Source organism: Rutidosis leptorrhynchoides, chromosome 5, assembly GCF_046630445.1.
Source record: "Rutidosis leptorrhynchoides isolate AG116_Rl617_1_P2 chromosome 5, CSIRO_AGI_Rlap_v1, whole genome shotgun sequence".
NCBI lineage: Eukaryota > Viridiplantae > Streptophyta > Magnoliopsida > Asterales > Asteraceae > Rutidosis > Rutidosis leptorrhynchoides.
In genome coordinates, this window is record NC_092337.1 from 247,152,276 (window position 1) to 247,173,343 (window position 21,068).

Consider the following 21,068-nt stretch of genomic DNA (forward strand, 5'->3'; position numbering starts at 1 on the left):
GGTGAGTTATAGGTTTAACCTATATATATCAAATCATAACAATAGACCACAAGATTTCATATTTCAATACACATCCCATACATAGAGATAAAAATCATTCATATGGTGAACACCTGATAACTGACATTAACAAGATGCATATATAAGAATATCCCCATCATTCCGGGACACCCTTCGGATGTGATATAAATTTCGAAGTACTAAAGCATCCGGTACTTTGGATGGGGTTTGTTAGGCCCAATAGATCTATCTTTAGGATTCGCGTCAATTAGGGTGTCTGTTCCCTAATTCTTAGATTACCAGACTTAATAAAAAGGGGCATATTCGATTTCGATAATTCAACCATAGAATGTAGTTTCACGTACTTGTGTCTATTTTGTAAATCATTTATAAAACCTGCATGTATTCTCATCCCAAAAATATTAGATTTTAAAAGTGGGACTATAACTCACTTTCACAGATTTTTACTTCGTCGGGAAGTAAGACTTGGCCACTGGTTGATTCACGAACCTATAACAATATATACATATATATTAAAGTATGTTCAAAATATATTTATAACACTTTTAATATATTTTGATGTTTTAAGTTTATTAAGTCAGCTGTCCTCGTTAGTAACCTACAACTAGTTGTCCACAGTTAGATGTACAGAAATAAATCGATAAATATTATCTTGAATTAATCCACGACCCAGTGTATACGTATCTCATTATTGATCACAACTCAAACTATATATATTTTGGAATCAACCTCAACCCTGTATAGCTAACTCCAACATTCACATATAGAGTGTCTATGGTTGTTCCGAAATATATATAGATGTGTCGACATGATAGGTCAAAACATTGTATACGTGTATATGGTATCTCAAGATTACATAATATATAATACAAGTTGATTAAGTTATGGTTGGAATAGATTTGTTACCAATTTTCACGTAGCTAAAATGAGAAAAATTATCCAATCTTGTTTTACCCATAACTTCTTCATTTTAAATCCGTTTTGAGTGAATCAAATTGCTATGATTTCATATTGAACTCTATTTTATGAATTTAAACAGACAAATTATAGGTTTATAGTCAGAAAAATAAGTTACAAGTCATTTTTGTAAAGGTAGTCATTTCAGTCGAAAGAACGACGTCTAGATGACCATTTTAGAAAACATACTTGCACTTTGAGTTTAACCATAATTTTTGGATATAGTTTCATGTTCATAATAAAAATCATTTTCCCAGAATAACAACTTTTAAATCAAATTTTATCATAGTTTTTAATTAACTAACCCAAAACAGCCCGCGGTGTTACTACGACGGCGTAAATCCGGTTTTACGGTGTTTTTCGTGTTTCCAGGTTTTAAATCATTAAGTTAGCATATCATATAGATATAGAACATGTGTTTAGTTGATTTTAAAAGTCAAGTTAGAAGGATTAACTTTTATTTGCGAACAAGTTTAGAATTAACTAAACTATGTTCTAGTGATTACAAGTTTAAACCTTCGAATAAGATAGCTTTATATGTATGAATAGAATGATGTTATGAACATCATTACTACCTCAAGTTCCTTGTATAAACCTACTGGAAATGTGAAAAATAGATCTAGCTTCAAAGGATCCTTGGATGGCTTGAAAGTTCTTGAAGCAGAATCATGACACGAAAACAATTTCAAGTAAGATTTCCACTCGAAATAAGATTGTTATAGTTATAGAAATTGAATTAAAGTTTGAATATGATTATTACCTTGTATTAGAAAGATAACCTACTGTAATTAACAAAGGTTTCTTGATCTTGGATGATTACTTAGAATGGATTCAGAAAACTTGGAAGTAAACTTGCAATCTTGGAAGTATTCTTGATTTTATGAAACTAGAACTTTTGGAATTTATGAAGAACACTTAGAACTTGGAGATAGAACTTGAGAGAGATCAATTAGATGAAAAAAATTGAAGAATGAAAGTGTTTGTAGGTGTTTTTGGTCGTTGGTGTATGGATTAGATATAAAGGATATGTAATTTTGTTTTCATGTAAATAAGTCATGAATGATTACTCATATTTTTGTAATTTTATGAGATATTTTATGCTAGTTGCCAAATGATGGTTCCCACATGTGTTAGGTGACTCAAATGGGCTGCTAAGAGCTGATAATTGGAGTGTATATACCAATAGTACATACATCTAAAAGCTGTGTATTGTACGAGTACGAATACGGGTGCATACGAGTAGAATTGTTGATGAAACTGAACGAGGATGTAATTGTAAGCATTTTTGTTAAGTAGAAGTATTTTGATAAGTGTCTTGAAGTCTTTCAAAAGTGTATGAATACATATTAAAACAATACATTTATATACATTTAAACTGAGTCATTAAGTCATCGTTAGTTGTTACATGTAAATGTTGTTTTGAAACCTTTAGATTAACGATCTTGTTGAATGTTGTTAACCCATTATTTATTATAACAAATGAGATGTTAAATTGTTATATTATCATGATATTATGATATATAATATATCTTAGTATGATATATATACAGTTAAATGTCGTTACAACGATAATCGTTACATATATGTCTCGTTTCGAAATCATTAAGTTAGTAGTCTTATTTTTATATATGTATTTCATTGTTAATACACTTAATAATATATTTACTTATCATTTAACATAATTAACCAAGTGTATCAATATCTTAATATGATTCATATGTACCTAGTAAGACGTTGTTATAATGATAATCGTTATATATATCGTTTTCGAGTTTCTTAAATTAATAGTCTCATTTTTATGTATATAACTCATTGTTAAAATACCTAATGAGACACATACTTATAATAAAATCATGTTAACTATATATATATAACATATGTCATCGTATAGTTTTTAGCTCTGATGTGCCCCACGATGGTTATCCCGGAATTTAAGCGAATGGAACGGTATTTGTGGGGACTTTCCAAGTCCATCAAGGGAAATGTCACCTCTTCAAAACCAGCTGATGTCCCGAAAGATATGTGCATGGCGCACACCCTGATGAACCAAATTACCAGCAAAGAACCAAAAAAGGGGAAATCCGAATCTAGAGCTAGTAATGAGAAACGTAAGTGGGACAGCAACAAGGGAAGGGTCTTTGATCAAAACCCAGCTAAGAGGCATGAAAGTTTCAAGGGAAACAACAACGGGAGGAACCCCAACCCGAACCCTAGCTCGAACCCTAACTACAAGGGTAGTCTCCCGCAGTGCAACAGATGCTACAAGCATCATACCGGGTACTGCGTCTGTGAAAAGTGTAAAAGGACTGGGCATATTGGCAAAGACTGCAAGATCACCACCCCAACTATGAAGACAAACCCTACTGGACCAAGAAAATGCTATGAGTGTGGACAACAGGGCCACTTCAGGAATGAATGTCCCAATAAGAGAAAGGACGGCGGGCTAGCGCGTGGAAGAGCTTTCAACGTAAACGCAAGTGATGCCCGTGAGAACCCCGACTTGGTTACAGGTATATTCACTATCAACAATTTATTAGCTTCTGTCTTATTTGATACTGGTGCCGATAGGAGTTATGTATGTAGACACTTTTGCTCTAAGAAAAATTGGTCGTTAGTTACTTTAAAGGAGAGTATGCTTGTTGAGGTAGCCAATGGAAAACTTGAGAAAGTTGACCAAATTAGTCGAGGAGGTATTATCAACATAGATGGTGTGGATTTCGAGATTGACTTGATACCCATAAAATTGGGAAGTTTTGATGTGATTGTCGGTATGGACTGGTTGACCAAGTTAAGGGCCGACATTATCTGTGGAGATAAAGCTATTCGTATACCACACAGCCACTAATTATTTACACAGAGAGATGTAACTCAAAGCTGAACATCATTAGTTGCATGAAAGCACAAAAAGATCATGAAGAAAGGACGTCTTAATGTTTTAGCACATGTGAAAACATTAGAAACCGAGGTGAAGAGCGTGGATGATGTACGAATTGTGAACGAATTTCCCAATGTCTTCCCAGAATAATTGCCTGGATTACCGCCAACGAGGGCAGTAGATTTTTAGATCGATTTAGTGCCAGGAGCTTCACCGGTAGCTCGCGCACCATATCGACTCGCACCTTCCGAAATGCAAGAGTTGTAGAGTCAACTACAAGAACTGCTAGACCGTGGATTTATCCAACCAAGTTCTTCGCCTTGGGGTGCACCTGTTTTATTTGTGAAGAAGAAGGACTGATCTTTCCACATGTGTATCGACTACCGCGAACTCAACAAATTGACGATCAAGAATCGGTATCCCCTTCCCCGAATTTACGTTCTTTTCAATCAGCTGCAAGGATCAAGCATTTACTCTAAGATTGATTTGCGATCAGGTTATCACCAGCTGAGGGTGAAGGAGAGTGATGTGATAAAAACTGCGTTCAGAACCCGTTATGGTCACTATGAGTTTCTCGTGATGCCATTCGGTTTAACCAACGCACCTGCCGTGTTTATGGATCTCATGAATCATGTATGCAAGCCATACCTGGATAAGTTCGTTATCATCTTCATAGATGATATCCTCATCTACTCCAAAAGCATAGAAGAACATGAGCAACATCTTCGACTAGTGTTGGAACTCTTGAGACAAGAGCAACTTTATGCCAAATTCTCCAAGTGTGAGTTTTTGTTGAAGGAAGTCCAATTCCTGGGTCATATTGTGAGTGATCAAGTTATCAAAGTTGATCCCACAAATATCGAAGCTTTCAGCAAGTGGGAAAGCCCCGCTACTCCGACTCATATCCGCCAATTTTTAGGTCTCGCCAGTTACTACCGAAGATTTATTGAAGGTTTCTCTCTGATTGCGCGTCCTTTGATCGCGCTGACTCACAAAGGGAAAAAGTTTGTTTATGAAACCGAACAAGAATCAGCATTTCAAACCTTGAAGCAGAAGTTAACCACCGCGCATATCTTATCACTTCCTGAAGGCAGTGACGACTTCGTTGTGTATTGTGATGCCTCGAAAAATGGTTTTGGTTGCGTATTGATGCAAAGAACGAAGGTCATTGCTTATGCTTCTCGTCAACTGAAGATTCACGAGCGAAACTACACTACTCACGATCTCGAACTTGGAGCCGTTGTTTTTGCACTCAAATTATGGAGACACTATCTTTATGGAACTAAAAGTTCTATCTTCACCGACCACAAAAGCCTCCAACACATATTCGATCAGAAACAACTGAACATGAGACAGCGACGATGGATTGAGACACTGAACATCTATGATTGTGAACTTCGTTACCATCCTGGCAAGGCAAATGTTGTAGCCGACGCTTTGAGCCGAAAGGAGAGGATGGCACCTCTTCGTGTTCGGGTACTGAACATCACCATTCATTCAAATCTCAATAGCCAAATTCGAGTAGCCCAAGATGAGGCTCTCAAGGAGGAGAATATTTCTCATGAACACTTAAATATTCTCGTCTCTCGATTCGAGGTTAAGGAGACTGGACTCCGATACTTCATCGGAAGAATTTGGGTGCCTAGTTATGGAGATTTGCGAAGCCTCATTCTAGACGAAGCCCACAAGTCAAGATATTCAATTCATCCAGGAGCCGGTAAAATGTACCAAGATCTCAGAGAGCAGTATTGGTAGCCAAATCTTAAGAAGGATGTTGCAACTTATGTTAGAAGTGTTTGACTTGCTCGAAAGTTAAGGCCAAACATCAAAGGAAATCTGGGTTACTTCAGCAACCGGAAATCCCGCAATGGAAGTGAGAAAGGATAATAATAGACTTCATTACGAAACTACCAAAGATGGTGGGCAGATACGATACCATCTAGGTTATCGTTGACCGTCTTACCAAATCTGCACACTTCTTAGCCATGAAGGAAATGGATACGATGGAAAAACTCGCTCAACTATACATAAAGGAAATTGTATCTCATCATGGTGTACCCTTATCGATTATTTCAGACCGAGATGCCCGTTTTGCTTCCAGATTTTGGCGTTCTTTGCAAGAAGCCTTGGGGACTCATCTTGACATGAGTACTGCATATCACCCACAGACCGACGAACAAAGCGAACGCATGATTCAGACTTTGGAGGACATGTTGCGTGCTTGTGTTATTGATTTCGGAAAGGCTTGGGAAAGGCATTTGCCTGTTATAACCCAACCTTAACCATAAGGACGAATACAATAACATATGATTTCATCGCGAGGTATTGACCTCTATATGCGACATTTTTCAAAAATTGCATTCGTTTTTACAATACAAACTATAGCTTTTATTATAAATACAAGGTTTAAACAACTTAATAATGATTATCGTTTAGCGATAATCTTAGACTTACAAACTTTACATGTGATAATAATAATACGACTTCCAACATATTTTACATTACAAATCCTCCGATATGCAGTTTTATTTTTGACACAAATATGCATACTCAAGATCTTGCTTAAATTCAACATGTTGCAGCGGAAGCTTTTAGTTATCACCTGAGAATAAACATGCTTAAAACGTCAATATAAAGTTGGTGAGATATAGGTTTAATGCCGGCAGTGTTATAAATATAGACCACGAGATTTCATATATAAACGTTCTAATAAAAATATTCTAAGTTGTTGAGCACTTAATAACCATACTTAACATTTAATCAACGTCGCATATTCCCTTTATTATGAAATCTTACTACACCGTACCAAGTGTATTCACCGAAACGAAGTATTGTGCAACCGTTGAATACTGGTCGTCTAGTCCGGTTAGGGTTGTCAGGCCCGATAGATCTATCTTTAGAATTCGCGCCTACCGTACATAGACAAGTAGTTTAATGTTACCAAGCTAAGGGTATATTTCTGGTTTAAACCCACATAGAATTAGTTTTAGTACTTGTGCCTATTTCTTAAAACATTTATAAAACAGCGCATGTATTCTCAGCCCAAAATATATATTGCAAAAACAATTAAAAAGGGAGCAAATGAAACTCACTTTTGTCTTGAAGGTATTTAACTCGACTTGGTCTCCGATAGATATCACGAACCTAACCATATATATAATATATCAACATATTTTCTTTTTAAGTAATCGTTACATATATATATATATATATATATATATATATATATATATATATATATATATATATATATATATATATATATATATATATATATATATATACTTTTAATACTTTTAATATTTTCTTAGTCCGTAGTTAGCAGTCGAATGTTAGTGGTCCACAATTAGTTGCTTAAATAAAATAAATAAAGACCCCATCGTATTCGTATTGATTAGAATTAATCTCGACCCATGGTACCATGTTGTCAAGTGACGTGTTGCGTACATAAAGTACCGTGTTTTCAAATGACGTATTGCGTTACAATCATGAGGTCTTATGATTAATCTTCTTGTGTTGTTTACGGGTGGTCCTGAAATATATAAAATCAAATCATAAGTAAATATATACTAAATATTATGTTAATTAGCCAAGATATGATTAATCCGATTTTGTCATAATATGATATATTACAGGTCTTGAAGTGTTTTTAAAAATCAAATTAGAAGGATCTATTTAGTTTGCGAACAAGTTTGAAATCACTCAAACTATGTTCTTGTTGTTAAAATTTTACAACACAAAATAAGATAGCTATATAAATATGAATCGAATAAGGTTACGAATAAGGTTACTACCTCAAGTTACTTGGACAAAGCTACTGGAAAAGGTAAGAAAAATCTTGGAATCAAAAGAGTGGTGCAGTGGGATTGAAAGATTGGAAGTAATCTCCTTGAAATCGGATGACTATATTGATACGTTCTTGAGTAGGTAAATGAAGAGAGATTAGGGAGTAAATTAACTTGAAAGAAAATTGGAAATGAAATTGTATGTGTGTGTGTGCAAAATAGCATGATTATGGGATGGATATATAGGAGATTTAGTTTGTTTTCTTGCACAAAAGTCACACATGAGGTTAAATGGCTGGTTCCCACATGTAACATCATGTCTAGTAGCTGATCATTGAAGTTTATTGTTGGTATATACCAATAGTAAATACGTATAGAAGCTGGGTATGATACGGTTACATATACCCTAGATATACTTGTAGAAATTTTGAGGAATCGGAACGAGAATTCAAATATGGACGGGTATACATATACCCTTGGACCCCGCCAGGGGTTGCCACCCCTTGGACCCCGCTTATCGGGGGAGGTGCCCCCGAACCCCCGTCATAATCAAGATAAGTTCAAACAAGTGTGCACTCCACACTTCCCCAAACTTGTTCGATATTTATCAAGATTATTTTGGTTACAAATTAATCCCATTACACTTAAATCATATTGGTGACATAGATCACCAACACATTATAGATTGTAAGTATATATGTCAAAGAACGTTACATATAGTTATCGTTTTGAAAACTTAAGTTAGTGGTCTCAAAGTATACTTATAACTCATTGTTGTTAGTTCACAATGATATGTTAAACCATCCTTAAATCATGTTAAATATGTATAGATATGTACATATACATAATCATATAATTATCGTGTGTTATATAGTTTGTGATATCATCGGTCAAATTGGACGGTCAAACGTTGTGTGAAACTCTTTTCAAAAACATAAGTCTCAACAGTTTGGATTGCTTATCATGTTGGTAAGGTTTATTTTATGTAAATATTAATCTCATAAGTATAAAACGATCGAAAAAATCCGGGTCGTTACATTGCCGCTAGCCGAATTCTCTTACAACAACAGTTATCATTCGAGTATTAATTCCGCACCTTTCGAAGCGTTGTATGGCCGCAAATGCCATTCTCCTATTTGTTGGGCCGAAGTAGGCGAAAAGCAAATCACCGGACCCGAGTTAGTCCATGAAACAACCGAGAAGATTGTCCATATTCAAGCGAGACTCAAGACAGCCCGTGATCGCCAAAAAAGTTATGCCGACCTTAAACGTAAAGACTTCGAATTCAACGTGGTTGACCATGTAATGTTGAAGGTCGCACCTTGGAAAGGTGTGATTCGTTTTGGAAAACGTGGAAAGTTAAACCCGCGATACATTGGTCCTTTCGAAATCTTAGAGCGTGTTGGACCCGTTGTTTTCCGACTGGATCTTCCGACTCAATTGAGCTCAGTTCATCCTAACTTCTACGTATCGAATTTGAAGAAGTGTCTTGCTGAACCGAAACTTGTCATACCACTGGAAGAACTTACGATTGATGACAAACTCCACTTCATGGAAGAACCTGTCGAAATTATGGACCGTGAGGTCAAAACGTTGAAACGCAACAAGATTTCGATCGTCCGAGTCCGATGGAATGCCAAACCAGGACCCGAGTTTACCTGGGAACGAGAGGATCAAATGATGCAGAAGTATCCTCACCTTTTCCCAACTCCTCCATCTACCTTAGCTTAAAATTTCGGGACGAAATTTTCTTTAAAAGGTGGGTAATGTAACGACCCTAGATTTTCCAACCTATATTATTAATATTTATTAATACTTGCGATGTACTAAATGTATTCTTATACATTTTACTTGTTACCGTATTTGACTTTCCATGTCCCGACTTGTCTTTGTGACACACGCTTTTCACGAATAACATTTCGAATGTTATTTACGTTCATAATTAATTGTTATTAATTATTTCTAATTAAGTAATGTAAGTATTTAATTACTTGGGCTTTTTACTAATTTGTTGCTTACTTATACTTGGGCTTATATTATTGGACTTGAAAGCCCACCCTACTTTTCTTAATGGATTAACTAGTAAGCCCACTATTATGCTAATAATTCTTTAAGGTTAAACAAGATTAATTAAGCTAAGTGTTGGAGACAAAGATGTCTCAAGCATGCAAACACCAACTTTCCATGCATTTAACTTATTACTCTTCCTAGCATTCACCATCCTCCCACACTTGAAAGATGAGTTTTGACTTCCCCTTTTGGCCATCAAGGCCGACGGTTCTAGCAAGGGAGGAGTGAGCTCCATTTTTTTTTGTGCTACTTATTTGCTAGTTTCTACTTCATTTCACACACACAACATATTTACACTTTATTTCTCTCAACTTTCTCTCTAAATTGTAAGTGAAAAACTTTATTTTTCTTCTTCTTTCTTCCTTTGAAGTCGACTAGTATCATCATCAAATTACTAGTTTGTTTTTTGTTGTTGAAGATCAAGCTTTATAGCTTGTATCTTCATGTAATCATGCTTCTTCCATCCTTTGTTTGATGAGAAGTCAAGAACAAGAATCTAAGCTTGTTAGCTTATGGTTCTACACTTGAAGTATTATAAAGATCTAAAGCTCATAAGCTTTAAGATCTTACTTGTGTTCATGTTTTGTAAACTTAAGGTTTATTTTCTTAAGATCCAAGCTTTGGCTTGAAAATTCTTAAGTATGAAACAAACATGAACTTGTTACTTGTAACTTTAGTTTATTTCTTTATTTTTTTTTTTAAATTTGTGATTGTATAATATTGGTCAAGTATTACTAGTTAAACTTGATCTCATTTTCCTTGAAACTAAAGTTTAAACTTTGTAAGTTCAAGAAGATGGAAGTTTAACTTTCTAGTTATAACTTCATACACTTATGTTGGATCTAAGTTTCTATAGCTTATGGTCTTTCAAATTTGTCTAAAACAAAAGCTTATAAGCTTATATATACATTCTACAAGATTAAAATCTAAGTTTCATAACTTATGGTTTTATTAAAGTAAAGATCCAAGTTCCATAACTTAGGGTTTAACTTAAGAACACTAGATCTAGACTTTATAGTCTTGGATCTTCATGATATAACTAAGATCTAAGTTCTACAACTTAAGATCTTGTTTATTTATTTTACATTTAAGTTTATAGCTTAATATTAATATTAGAACTCATGTATGTGTCGGATTTAAGATCTTGATGTAAATTTGGTTCATCAACCTTCTTACAACCCTTAAATGAGTTGTGCTACATATCTTAGACATACACTAGTGTCATGATGGTCAAAACTTGGTAAAGATGATGCAAACACATCAACGAGTTGTACACTTGAAGCTATAAGCATCAAGGATGAGAACCGTGATGAGCACCAACCACCAAGAATCCAGTGAAGCACATTACTTACTGTTTTATGGATCTGATCAGGCTCCTGTGCTACTGTAAAAGTTGATTTCCAGATTTTTCGGTTCGAGTAGATGACTTTTCGTTTAAGACTCGTCTTAATCCGACTTACGATTTAGGATTTATAGCCTTTCGAATGTCACTACGCCCTTATAACGTTGTGCTGAAATTTCTGACCTACTCGCACTTAAACCGTCGCCACGGTCAAACGAAGACGAGTTTGGTTCTGGAAATTGGTCAGCAACTAGGTGACTCATATATGGAGCCATGGCCACTGGTCTCACCTCATTTCTGTTTGTATAGAGGTCGTAGCAGCTGAACGAAGTCAGCCTTTGTTTCGATCTCCATTCTTGATTGAAAGCTTACTTTACTTTTTACTTATGTTAACGATGATGATGACACTTAAGACCTAATTTACATACTTTTAAACCTTTGGGAACGATTTACTGACTTGGTAACTTTTGACTTAGGTTGAGGACCTTTCGGACCAACTACTTACTTACTTATATCGTACAGACTTTACTACTTTTCACTGTGAGTTATAGCATCCCTTTTTACTTTAACTATTTTGGAAACTGAGAATACATGCGCATTTTATGTTTTACATACTAGGCACGAGTACTTAAACTTTATATATGTGTGGGTTATACAACGGCATAAACTTCCCCTTAGCTCGGTAACGTTTAGTCATTGGTCTTTGAACCGGTGAACGCGTATCTTAGATATGGATCCATAGGGTTTGACATCCCAACTCGGGCTAGTAGCGCTAGCATTTAACGGGTGTTTAATACTTCGTAAACTTACACACTTGCCAAGTGTACTTTTAGGGGGTAATATTACGTTAAGTTAGTTACCAAGTGCCCACGGTTGAACATATACTTTTCATACTATTTTGGAATACTGAAATCTCGTGGCCTACCTTACATTACTGTTATACTTAAACTATAGCTCACCAACATTCGTGTTGACGTTTTTAAGCATGTTTTCTCAGGTGCTTATAGGTTTGATGCTTCCGATGTAGTAGTCTTGCTGTGTAGACTCCCGCTGCTTTTGTTAGAGATGTCTCTGCATGAAACGTTTACCTTGCATTCACAACTATGTTACTTTTGAAACAATGAATTTGTAATGACCTACGAGTCTCGTACTTATGTTAATTGCTTCTATTCATAGAAGCATACTTTCGTTTGCAAAACTTTTAATGTTGGTTAAGACGTCACCCTTTCTTATGAATGCAAACTCATTTTAAAACAGTATATAGTGTTTGACCTTGTAATGATCCTGCTGTTGATGATCTGTACACGTAAATTTTGTACGGGGCGTCACATGATGAAGTTGGTATGGAATCGAAGAGGAAGTTGCAAGGATTCCAAATATGTAATTTGTTTTGGTGTTTGATTGCTAGATTGAAAAAGGATGATGAATATTTGAATTGGAGTTTTGAGAGAAATGTTGAAAGTATTAAGAAAAATGGAAAAGGAAATGGATAATGAATGGATGAGGAAGGAGTTGACTCTTTGACCTAGTCACACTTTTGGTCAAATGGCTAAATTGGTCCCTCAAGTTTAATTCAGGTGCGTGTATTACCTAAACGAGTTATCTTAAAACGCGTTTTAACGGAAGATGTTATAATCATATAACGGACTTTAAATAAATAAACGGAAAGTAAACGGAAAAAGGCGGGATGTTACACCGAGAACATATTTCCAACATTGTAAACATACATAAAGTATATTTTCTATAGACGTATGAATAGGTTGTGTGTTTTAGCTTGGTTTCAAGTCTCTTCTCTCTTCACAAGTGAAGGATATCACTTTATATAAAAGATAGGCGAAATGGGGAAATCAATGATCAACTTAAAAACACCATTAGTGTTTAGTGTTTGTAAGTTTCGTAAGATTAAAACATGTCAAATAATGTCACATAATAGTAACTTAACATTTTTTATTTAGTGATTACATTTTCATCTTTCATAACATTTAATTAATTCCATTCAGATTCAAATAATAAAAAATTTCCAGCAACTGTAACAGTAACATTCTTATTGAAAACGAACACTTCAAATCATTACAAATACATATATAAATATATACATACAAAACACAATGACTACCAAGAGTTATTAAGAGGCTTTTCTAACAATGCTGAAAGATACATCTCTTGTAACTCAGGTCCTCTGTCCAACTTCCTCCCTACCACCCACTTTATTTTATTAAATCCAATGCTGTCTAAAAGTGGTATATAAACCTCTTCAAGTTGCTCCCCTACACAAAAGAAATGATCAAGCCAAAACAGCCCACCTGGTATAAGAACCCTATAAATGTCAAAAACCAAAAAGTGTAGCAACGTTGTTGGTATCCAGTTACTCAAAACGTGCATCGAGTGAACTATATCTAATGTGTTATCGAAAAAAGGTAGTCTCTGAGAAATACTAATATACATAGGTACAACACCTCTTGATGCTATAAAACTATTGAAAGGACCATTCAAGTTCATTGTAGTTGTAACAATAGTTATGTTCCTTTCTCTCATTCTAACTGCAAATGTACCAACACCCCCTCCGATATCAAGACCTATTCGGATCAACCCGTCCTTTTTGACTTCCAAAACTTCATCAATCCCAAAGTCAACACCACCCCGAGTTTTGGAGTCAACCCATCTATTCTTCTCTCTACCTTCAAGGTCAAAACAGTCTTTACAATCATCGAACCCTTTTTGATCTCGCTTACGGTTGATCAAGCATAAGTAGTTCTTGCAAGTATATGCTGACCAGACCACCGATGAGTCAGATGGTGTTGACCAGAAGCTTTTCGGAATTGGGTAAGGTTCGACATACTCTGGCGATGCAGCGGGGCGGCAGCGGCGGCGAGGGAGTGGCTCGCAGCCTTTGAGTAATAATTTCTGTGCTAAAAGTTCGTCATCTGGACAGGATCCGTTAACTTGATAGGTCATGTAGCGGTTAAGTTCATCAGGGAAAAGGGTACATGGGCTTCCAACTGGAGGGTATAGTTTATCCGAGTCGAAATTTGAGTTCCATCCAAATGGGAGGTCTTTTGGTGATGTGAAGTCAATGAATTCGGGTGGCAGTTGAGTGTTGGTGACATCATTGATGACTTCTGGTATGTTTACAGTTGAAGTTAAAGAACAAGAAGAGTATAATGTGGTAGAGATAAACAATGTTAAGAGATTTGTTGATAATAGGATGAAAAGATAGAATAAGTTTTTGGATAATGACCAGGTACTGCTTTGAGGTGAATCCATGACTACTGCAATGAAAGATGAAGTGTTTTAGTGTTCTTATAACAAAAAACCCAAATAAGAAATTGGTTTTAATCGGCAGAAACTAATTAATTAATTTGCCAACTGAATTATTACGTTAATCAGAAATGTCAAGTATTATTTTATATGTATGTTAAGAGTAGGTATCATTGTTTATTCTTATCTCATATTTAATATGTCAAACAGGTATAGAGCTAGTAGATCGAAGGTCAACACTCGTGCTGGGTTCAATGTAAGTCTAAGTTAGTTCACATTTTCAAATCACAATTTTGCTAGTTATTAAAATAAGGAAAACTAGTGAAATGACCCGTAAAAACACGGGTTTGTTTAAACGAAACAGTTTAATGATATGTTTTACGTATTAAGTGAATGTAAATATTAAAGTCATTTAGTTTATTGCCCCGTGGAACCTCGGATTACGACTAAGAAACTTGTCGTTGATTTTACAAACATAAAGTTCTTTCAAAGTTGAGTATTTATATTTATATTTTTAACAATAATAATAATAATAATAATAATAATAATAATAATAATAATAATAATAATAATAATAATAAGAATAAGAATAATAATAAGAATAATAAGAATAATAATAATAATAATAATAATAATAATAATAATAATAATAATAATAATTAATAATAATAATAATAATAATAATAATAATAATAATAATAATAATAATAATAATAATAATAATAATAATAATAATAATAATAATAATAATAATAATAATAATAATAATAATAATTAATAATTAATAATAATAATAATAAATGCCTTTTAAATTTTTTTAGAAAAATAAAATTACAATTTAGGAGAGATTAATATTTCCTTTTATAAAAGATTTTGTATTATTTTTTAAATTAGATTAATATATAATTATGACATCATCATTATAAAAAATAAGTTTAATGATAACATTATTATTTTAGAGGTTTATTAGAATATATAGAATATAGATAAATAGATAGATAGATGATAGCTTAGCTTGATACTTAGATGAATGTTTACTTTTGGTAAGACATATTAGAATCTTAGATTTAGACGATAATTTGGTAATTTATCATTCATTTTATCCTTTTAAACCTAGTTGCACTAAACGTTGGTTCTATAGTTACCGATATTGTTCTCAAAAAGTACCATTTACCTATGGCTTAAATGGTTTTAGTTTCTAGTTCCATTGCAAATTGTTTTTTTTTTCCTTCACATTTTTATGTTGCAGCTCATGTGGTAGTCTCATGTCTCTCTTACCGAGAGGTCAGGAGTTCGACTCTTGTAAAGTGCAGCATTGCACACAAGGTTGCTCCTTAACCCTTTAATCTCACTCAAGGGTGCCTTGCGCACATCGCGTTGCGGGGGCAGTGGGGGATGGGAGTTTTACCGCCCATGTCCTCGAATTGGGCCGGGTTTCTTCCTGCGCAGTAGTTGGAGTGGGTAATGCAACTGCGAAAGATGAACGTGTGGGTAGTTTAGTCCCCTAAGTGATTCCAAACTGCTGTTAAAAAAAAAAAAAATTAATAAATTCAACTCACTCTTTTGATGGAGTCTTATGCGGCACTGTATAGGTTAAAAGGATTCAGATGCACATATCCCTTTTTTATTATCAAGTGAAGTGAAATTTAATCCATGGGATTGATTTGAGTTAATCAACTAATTATTGTTTAGATTAATTCTATTATTTAAATTTATTGTTTTAAAATGGAGTAAACTTATACTTCTTACTTTTGTAAGTAACTAGGTGAGAATTACTAGAAAATATGGAATTAGCTACGGTTTTTTGACGGCCAATATTTCCGTCCTTCAATATCTGTTAGAACCCTGGAAAGGAGTAATACGAGTTTCCCTACCCTTATGGAGGATCTTTTAGATAAGGGCTATGTAAAGGATCCAAGACTCCCTATATTAGCTAACATTAGCAACCGATTTGTAATGTATTCAAGAGAGCCATAGAATATAGTTGACTAGTTTGACTAATGCTCTCTACATTCATGTGGTTAATTGTTCACATTCATGATATTCATGAGATATTAGGTCCTACAATTGGTATTAAAGCTATGGCCTTCATCATATGAAGGAGATCCTTATGAATATTCATGAATGTTTTCCCTCCACCTTCAAACCTTGAAACACCAAACACATATACCTTCAACTAGATCTTCAAACCTTCACCATCTTCAACATAAAGATATAAAGATCTTCGAAAATTTTTCGGACCGAATCTGTTTATTACTTAACGAAATCACATATTCGAATCAGACATTCGGTTATACAACTCAATTATTCAAATCGCAAATACACACACATCTTGATAAAAACAACACAATAACACCTACTGATTACATCAGCTTATATCTTCATCTACATCTAAAAGAAATAAAATAAATATCAAGTTCTATATACTGCTACAGTAGCGTGTTCATCAAGAGCTTCAAATCTCAACTTTTTCCTTGATGATTCTAACGAAAAATTGTGTATATCTTCATGATCCTTACATGATTCCTATCTGTTTCGTTCATCATCATAACACATAAACAACAACAGATTCGAGCTAATTCAATCCGAGTTCATCATTTTTCAAAAACGAAGTGATTTTGGCCTCTAGAACATCTTAGCAAGTTTTACATCGAATTGTTCATTGATTTGCGTTACTTATGATCAGTTTATGCTTCGTGATACTGTAATTGAATGAAGAAACATCTCAGAATTCAAAATCTCGAAGTCAAACATTGAAGCTTTTTGGTCAACGTTTTAATTCGGATGATTCTGGATGTTACAGGTTGTGTGGATGATTTTTGAGTGTTCTAATGGTGATTCTATGCAACTTTCATGTGGATTTCATCCTCTAAAACTTCATAATTTTTGTGTTTAATTTTGGAGTTCATATGTAGCTGTCGTCAACTGTTCATCATCTATTCTGCAAATTGTGTTGTTTTGATCGTGAATCCTTCACAAGATGATCAAATTGAAGCTCAAGGATGAAGTTACAATCGTTTTTGTAGCAATATTGTATCAAAATAAATTTGATGTTCATACCTTCAAGCGATAGTTACTGTTGCTGCACTTGAATAACATTCGGTATTCATGATGATGTTTATTGTAGTGACCCGAACTTTTCCATGTTTATATATATATTAAATGAAATTGATAATTTACATGATTAAATATTTTCGACATGTTAAGCAATCAAACTTGTTAAGACTTGATTAATTGAAACAGGTTTCATATAGACAATTGACCACCCAAGTTGACCGGCGATTCACGAACATTAAAACTTGTAAAAATTATATGATGTTATATATATATATATATATATATATATATATATATATATATATATATATATATATATATATATATATATATATATATATATATATATACATATAGTTAACATGATATTATGATAAGAAAGTATCTCACTAGGTATATTAACAATGAGTTATATACATAAAATGAGACTATTGAATTAAGAAACTCGAAACGATATATATAACGATTATCGTTATGACAACGTCTTACTAAGTACATATGTATCATATTAAGATATTGTTACACTATATTTAACATGATAAAATGATAATAATTTATATTATAAAGTATGTTAACAATGAACTACATATATAAAACAAGACTACTAACTTAAGGATTTTAAAACGATACATATATGTAACGATTATCGTTGTAACGACACTTTAATGTATATATATCATATTAAAATATATTCATACATCATAATATCATGATAATGTAATAATTTAACATCTCATTAGATATAATAAACAATAGGTTAACAACATTAAAAGAGATCGTTAACTTAAAGGTTTCGAAACAACACTTACATGTAACGACTAACGATGACTTAACGACTCAGTTAAAATGTATATATACATGTAGTATATTAAGATGTATTAGTACACTTTTTAAAGACTTCAAGACACATATCAAAGTACTTCTATTTAACAAAAATGCTTACAATTGCATTCTCATTCATTTTCATCAACAATTCTACTCGTATGCACCCGTATTCGTACTCGTACAATACCCATCTCCTATATGTATATACTATTGGTATATACACATAATAATTAAGCTCTTAGCAGCCCTTGTGAGTCACCAACACATATGGGAACCATCATTTGGCAACTAGCATGAAATATCTCACAAAATTACAAAAGTATTATAAATCATTCATGAATTATTTACAAGAAAATAAACTTACACATCCTTTATATCTAATCCATATACCAATGACCAAAAACACATACAAACACTTTCATTCTTCAATTTTCTTCATCTAATTAATCTCTCTCAAGTTCTATCTTCATGTTCTAAGTGTTCTTCATAAATTCTATAAGTTCTAGTTTCATAAAATCAAGAATACTTTCAAGTTTGCAAGTCTACTACCAAGCTTTGCAATCAATTCCAAGTAATCATCTAAGATCAAGAAACCTTTGTTACTTACAGTAGGTTATCTTTCTAATTCAAGGTAATACTCATATTCAAACTTTGATTCAATTTCTATAACTATAAACTATCTTAATTCGAGTAAAAATCTTACTTGAACTTGTTTTCGTGTCATGATTCTACTTCAAGAACTTTCAATCCATCCAAGATCCTTTGAAGCTAGATCATTTCTTGTCACTTTCAGTAGGTTTACCTACTAAACTTGAGGTAGTAATGATGTTCATAACATCATTCGATTCATATATATATATATATATATATATATATATATATATATATATATATATAACTATCTTATTCGAAGATTTAAACTTGTAATCACTAGAACATAGTATAGTTAATTCTAAACTTGTTCGCAAACAAAGTTAATCCTTCTAACTTAACTTTTAAAATAAACTAAACACATGTTCTATATCTATATGATATGCTAACTTAATGATTTAAAACCTGTAAACACGAAGAACACCGAAAAACTGAACATACGCCGTCGTAGTGAAATCGGGGGCTGTTTTGGGTTTGATAATTAAAAACTATGATAAACTTTGGTTTAAAAATTTTTCTTCTGGGAAAATGATTTTTATTATGAACATGAAACTATATCCAAAAATTATGATTAAACTTAAAATGAAAGTATGTTTTTCAAAATGGTCATCAAGACGTCGTTTTTCGACTGAAATGGCTACCTCTTAGAAAATTGACTTGTAACCTGTATTTTCGACTATAAACTTATACTTTTTTCTGTTTAGTTTCATAAATTTCAGTTCATGATGAAACCATAGCAACTTGAATCACTCAAAACGGATTTAAAACAAAGAAGTTATGGGTAAAACAATATTGGATAATTTTACTTGTTGTAGCTACGTGAAATTTGTAACAAATCTATACAAATCATAACTTAACTAACTTATATTGTATTATACATTTATTCTAACATATATTATGTAATCTTGGGATACCATAGACATGTATACAATATTTTGACATATCATATTGACCCATCTATATATATTATTTGGGAACAACCATAGACACTCTATATGCAGTAATGCTTGAGTTAGCTATACAGGGTTGAGGTTGATTCCAAAATAATATATATACTTTGAGTTATGATCTAGCCTGAGACTTGTATACACTGGGTCGTGGATTGATTCGAGATAATTTATATTGATTTATTTCTGTACATCTAACTGTGGACAACTAGTTATAGATTACTAACGTTGGACTGCTAACTTAACAAACTTAATTCATTAAAACGTAATGAAAAATGTTGTGAATATATTTCGATCATACTTTGATATATATGTATATATTTGTTATAGGTTCGTGAATCGATCCGTGGCCAAGTCTTAATTTTCGACGAAGTAAAAATATGTGAAAGTGAGTTATAGTCCCACTTTTAAAAATCTATTATTTTTAGGATGAGAATACATGCAGTTTTATAAATGTTTTACGAAATAGACACAAGTGATCAAAAATTACATTCTATGTTGAATTATCGAACCGAATATGTAACGACCCTGGTTTTTCCAACGTTATTTATTAATAATTATTATTATTATTACTTGTGATTAAACGAATGTATGTTATTACATTTACTTGTTTCCATGATTAACCGTACTTGACTTTAATTGCCCAAAACGTCTTTGTTACACGCGTTCATTACACGAATAATATTTTTAGATATTATTTACATTCATGATTAAGTTTTATTAATCATTTTAATTAACTATGGTTATTAGTTAATTACTTGGGCTTTAATTGGATTTATTTGTTAATTAATTGAACTTGGGCTTTTATTACTGTTATGGACTCATGATATTGGGCTTATAAGCCCACCCTACATTTAAATGGACTAACTAGCCCATTCTCACATGTAAGTATTACTTTCAAGTTAAACTAAATTGATTATGTTAGTAAGGAATCTAGTTGCAAGCTTGTTATACATCTTTCCCATAACAATACACCTATTATCCATCTTTTTAGTCAAATGCACACAAGGAACTAGTAGGCAATTTTCTTCCTCCCTTCCCCTTTGTTTTGGCCGTCGGCCTAGGTGGTACCTAAGAGGTTTTTTGTTTCAAAATTTTGATTACATATCACTTTTTTATTCTCTCATTTTCTCACACACACTTAACTTGCATTTTCTCTCAAACTTTCCCTCTCATCTTTTGCTCTCTACTTTGTAAGTATCATAAGTTTTCTTCTTCCTTTTTCTTGACATAGAACCGAATCCAACATGCATCATCATCATTCTTTGTTGTTAACTTGT

The 21,068-nt window shown here is 33.2% G+C and overlaps 1 protein-coding gene across 1 annotated transcript; it reads right to left on the minus strand.

Moving 5' to 3' along the window:
• Positions 1-13,162: 13,162 nt before the first annotated feature.
• LOC139846924 (probable methyltransferase At1g29790) lies at positions 13,163-14,314 on the minus strand. The gene has a single exon (XM_071836505.1). The coding sequence runs from the start codon at positions 14,312-14,314 to the stop codon at positions 13,163-13,165; it is 1,152 nt and encodes a 383-aa protein (XP_071692606.1).
• Between the last annotated feature and the right edge of the window lie 6,754 nt (positions 14,315-21,068).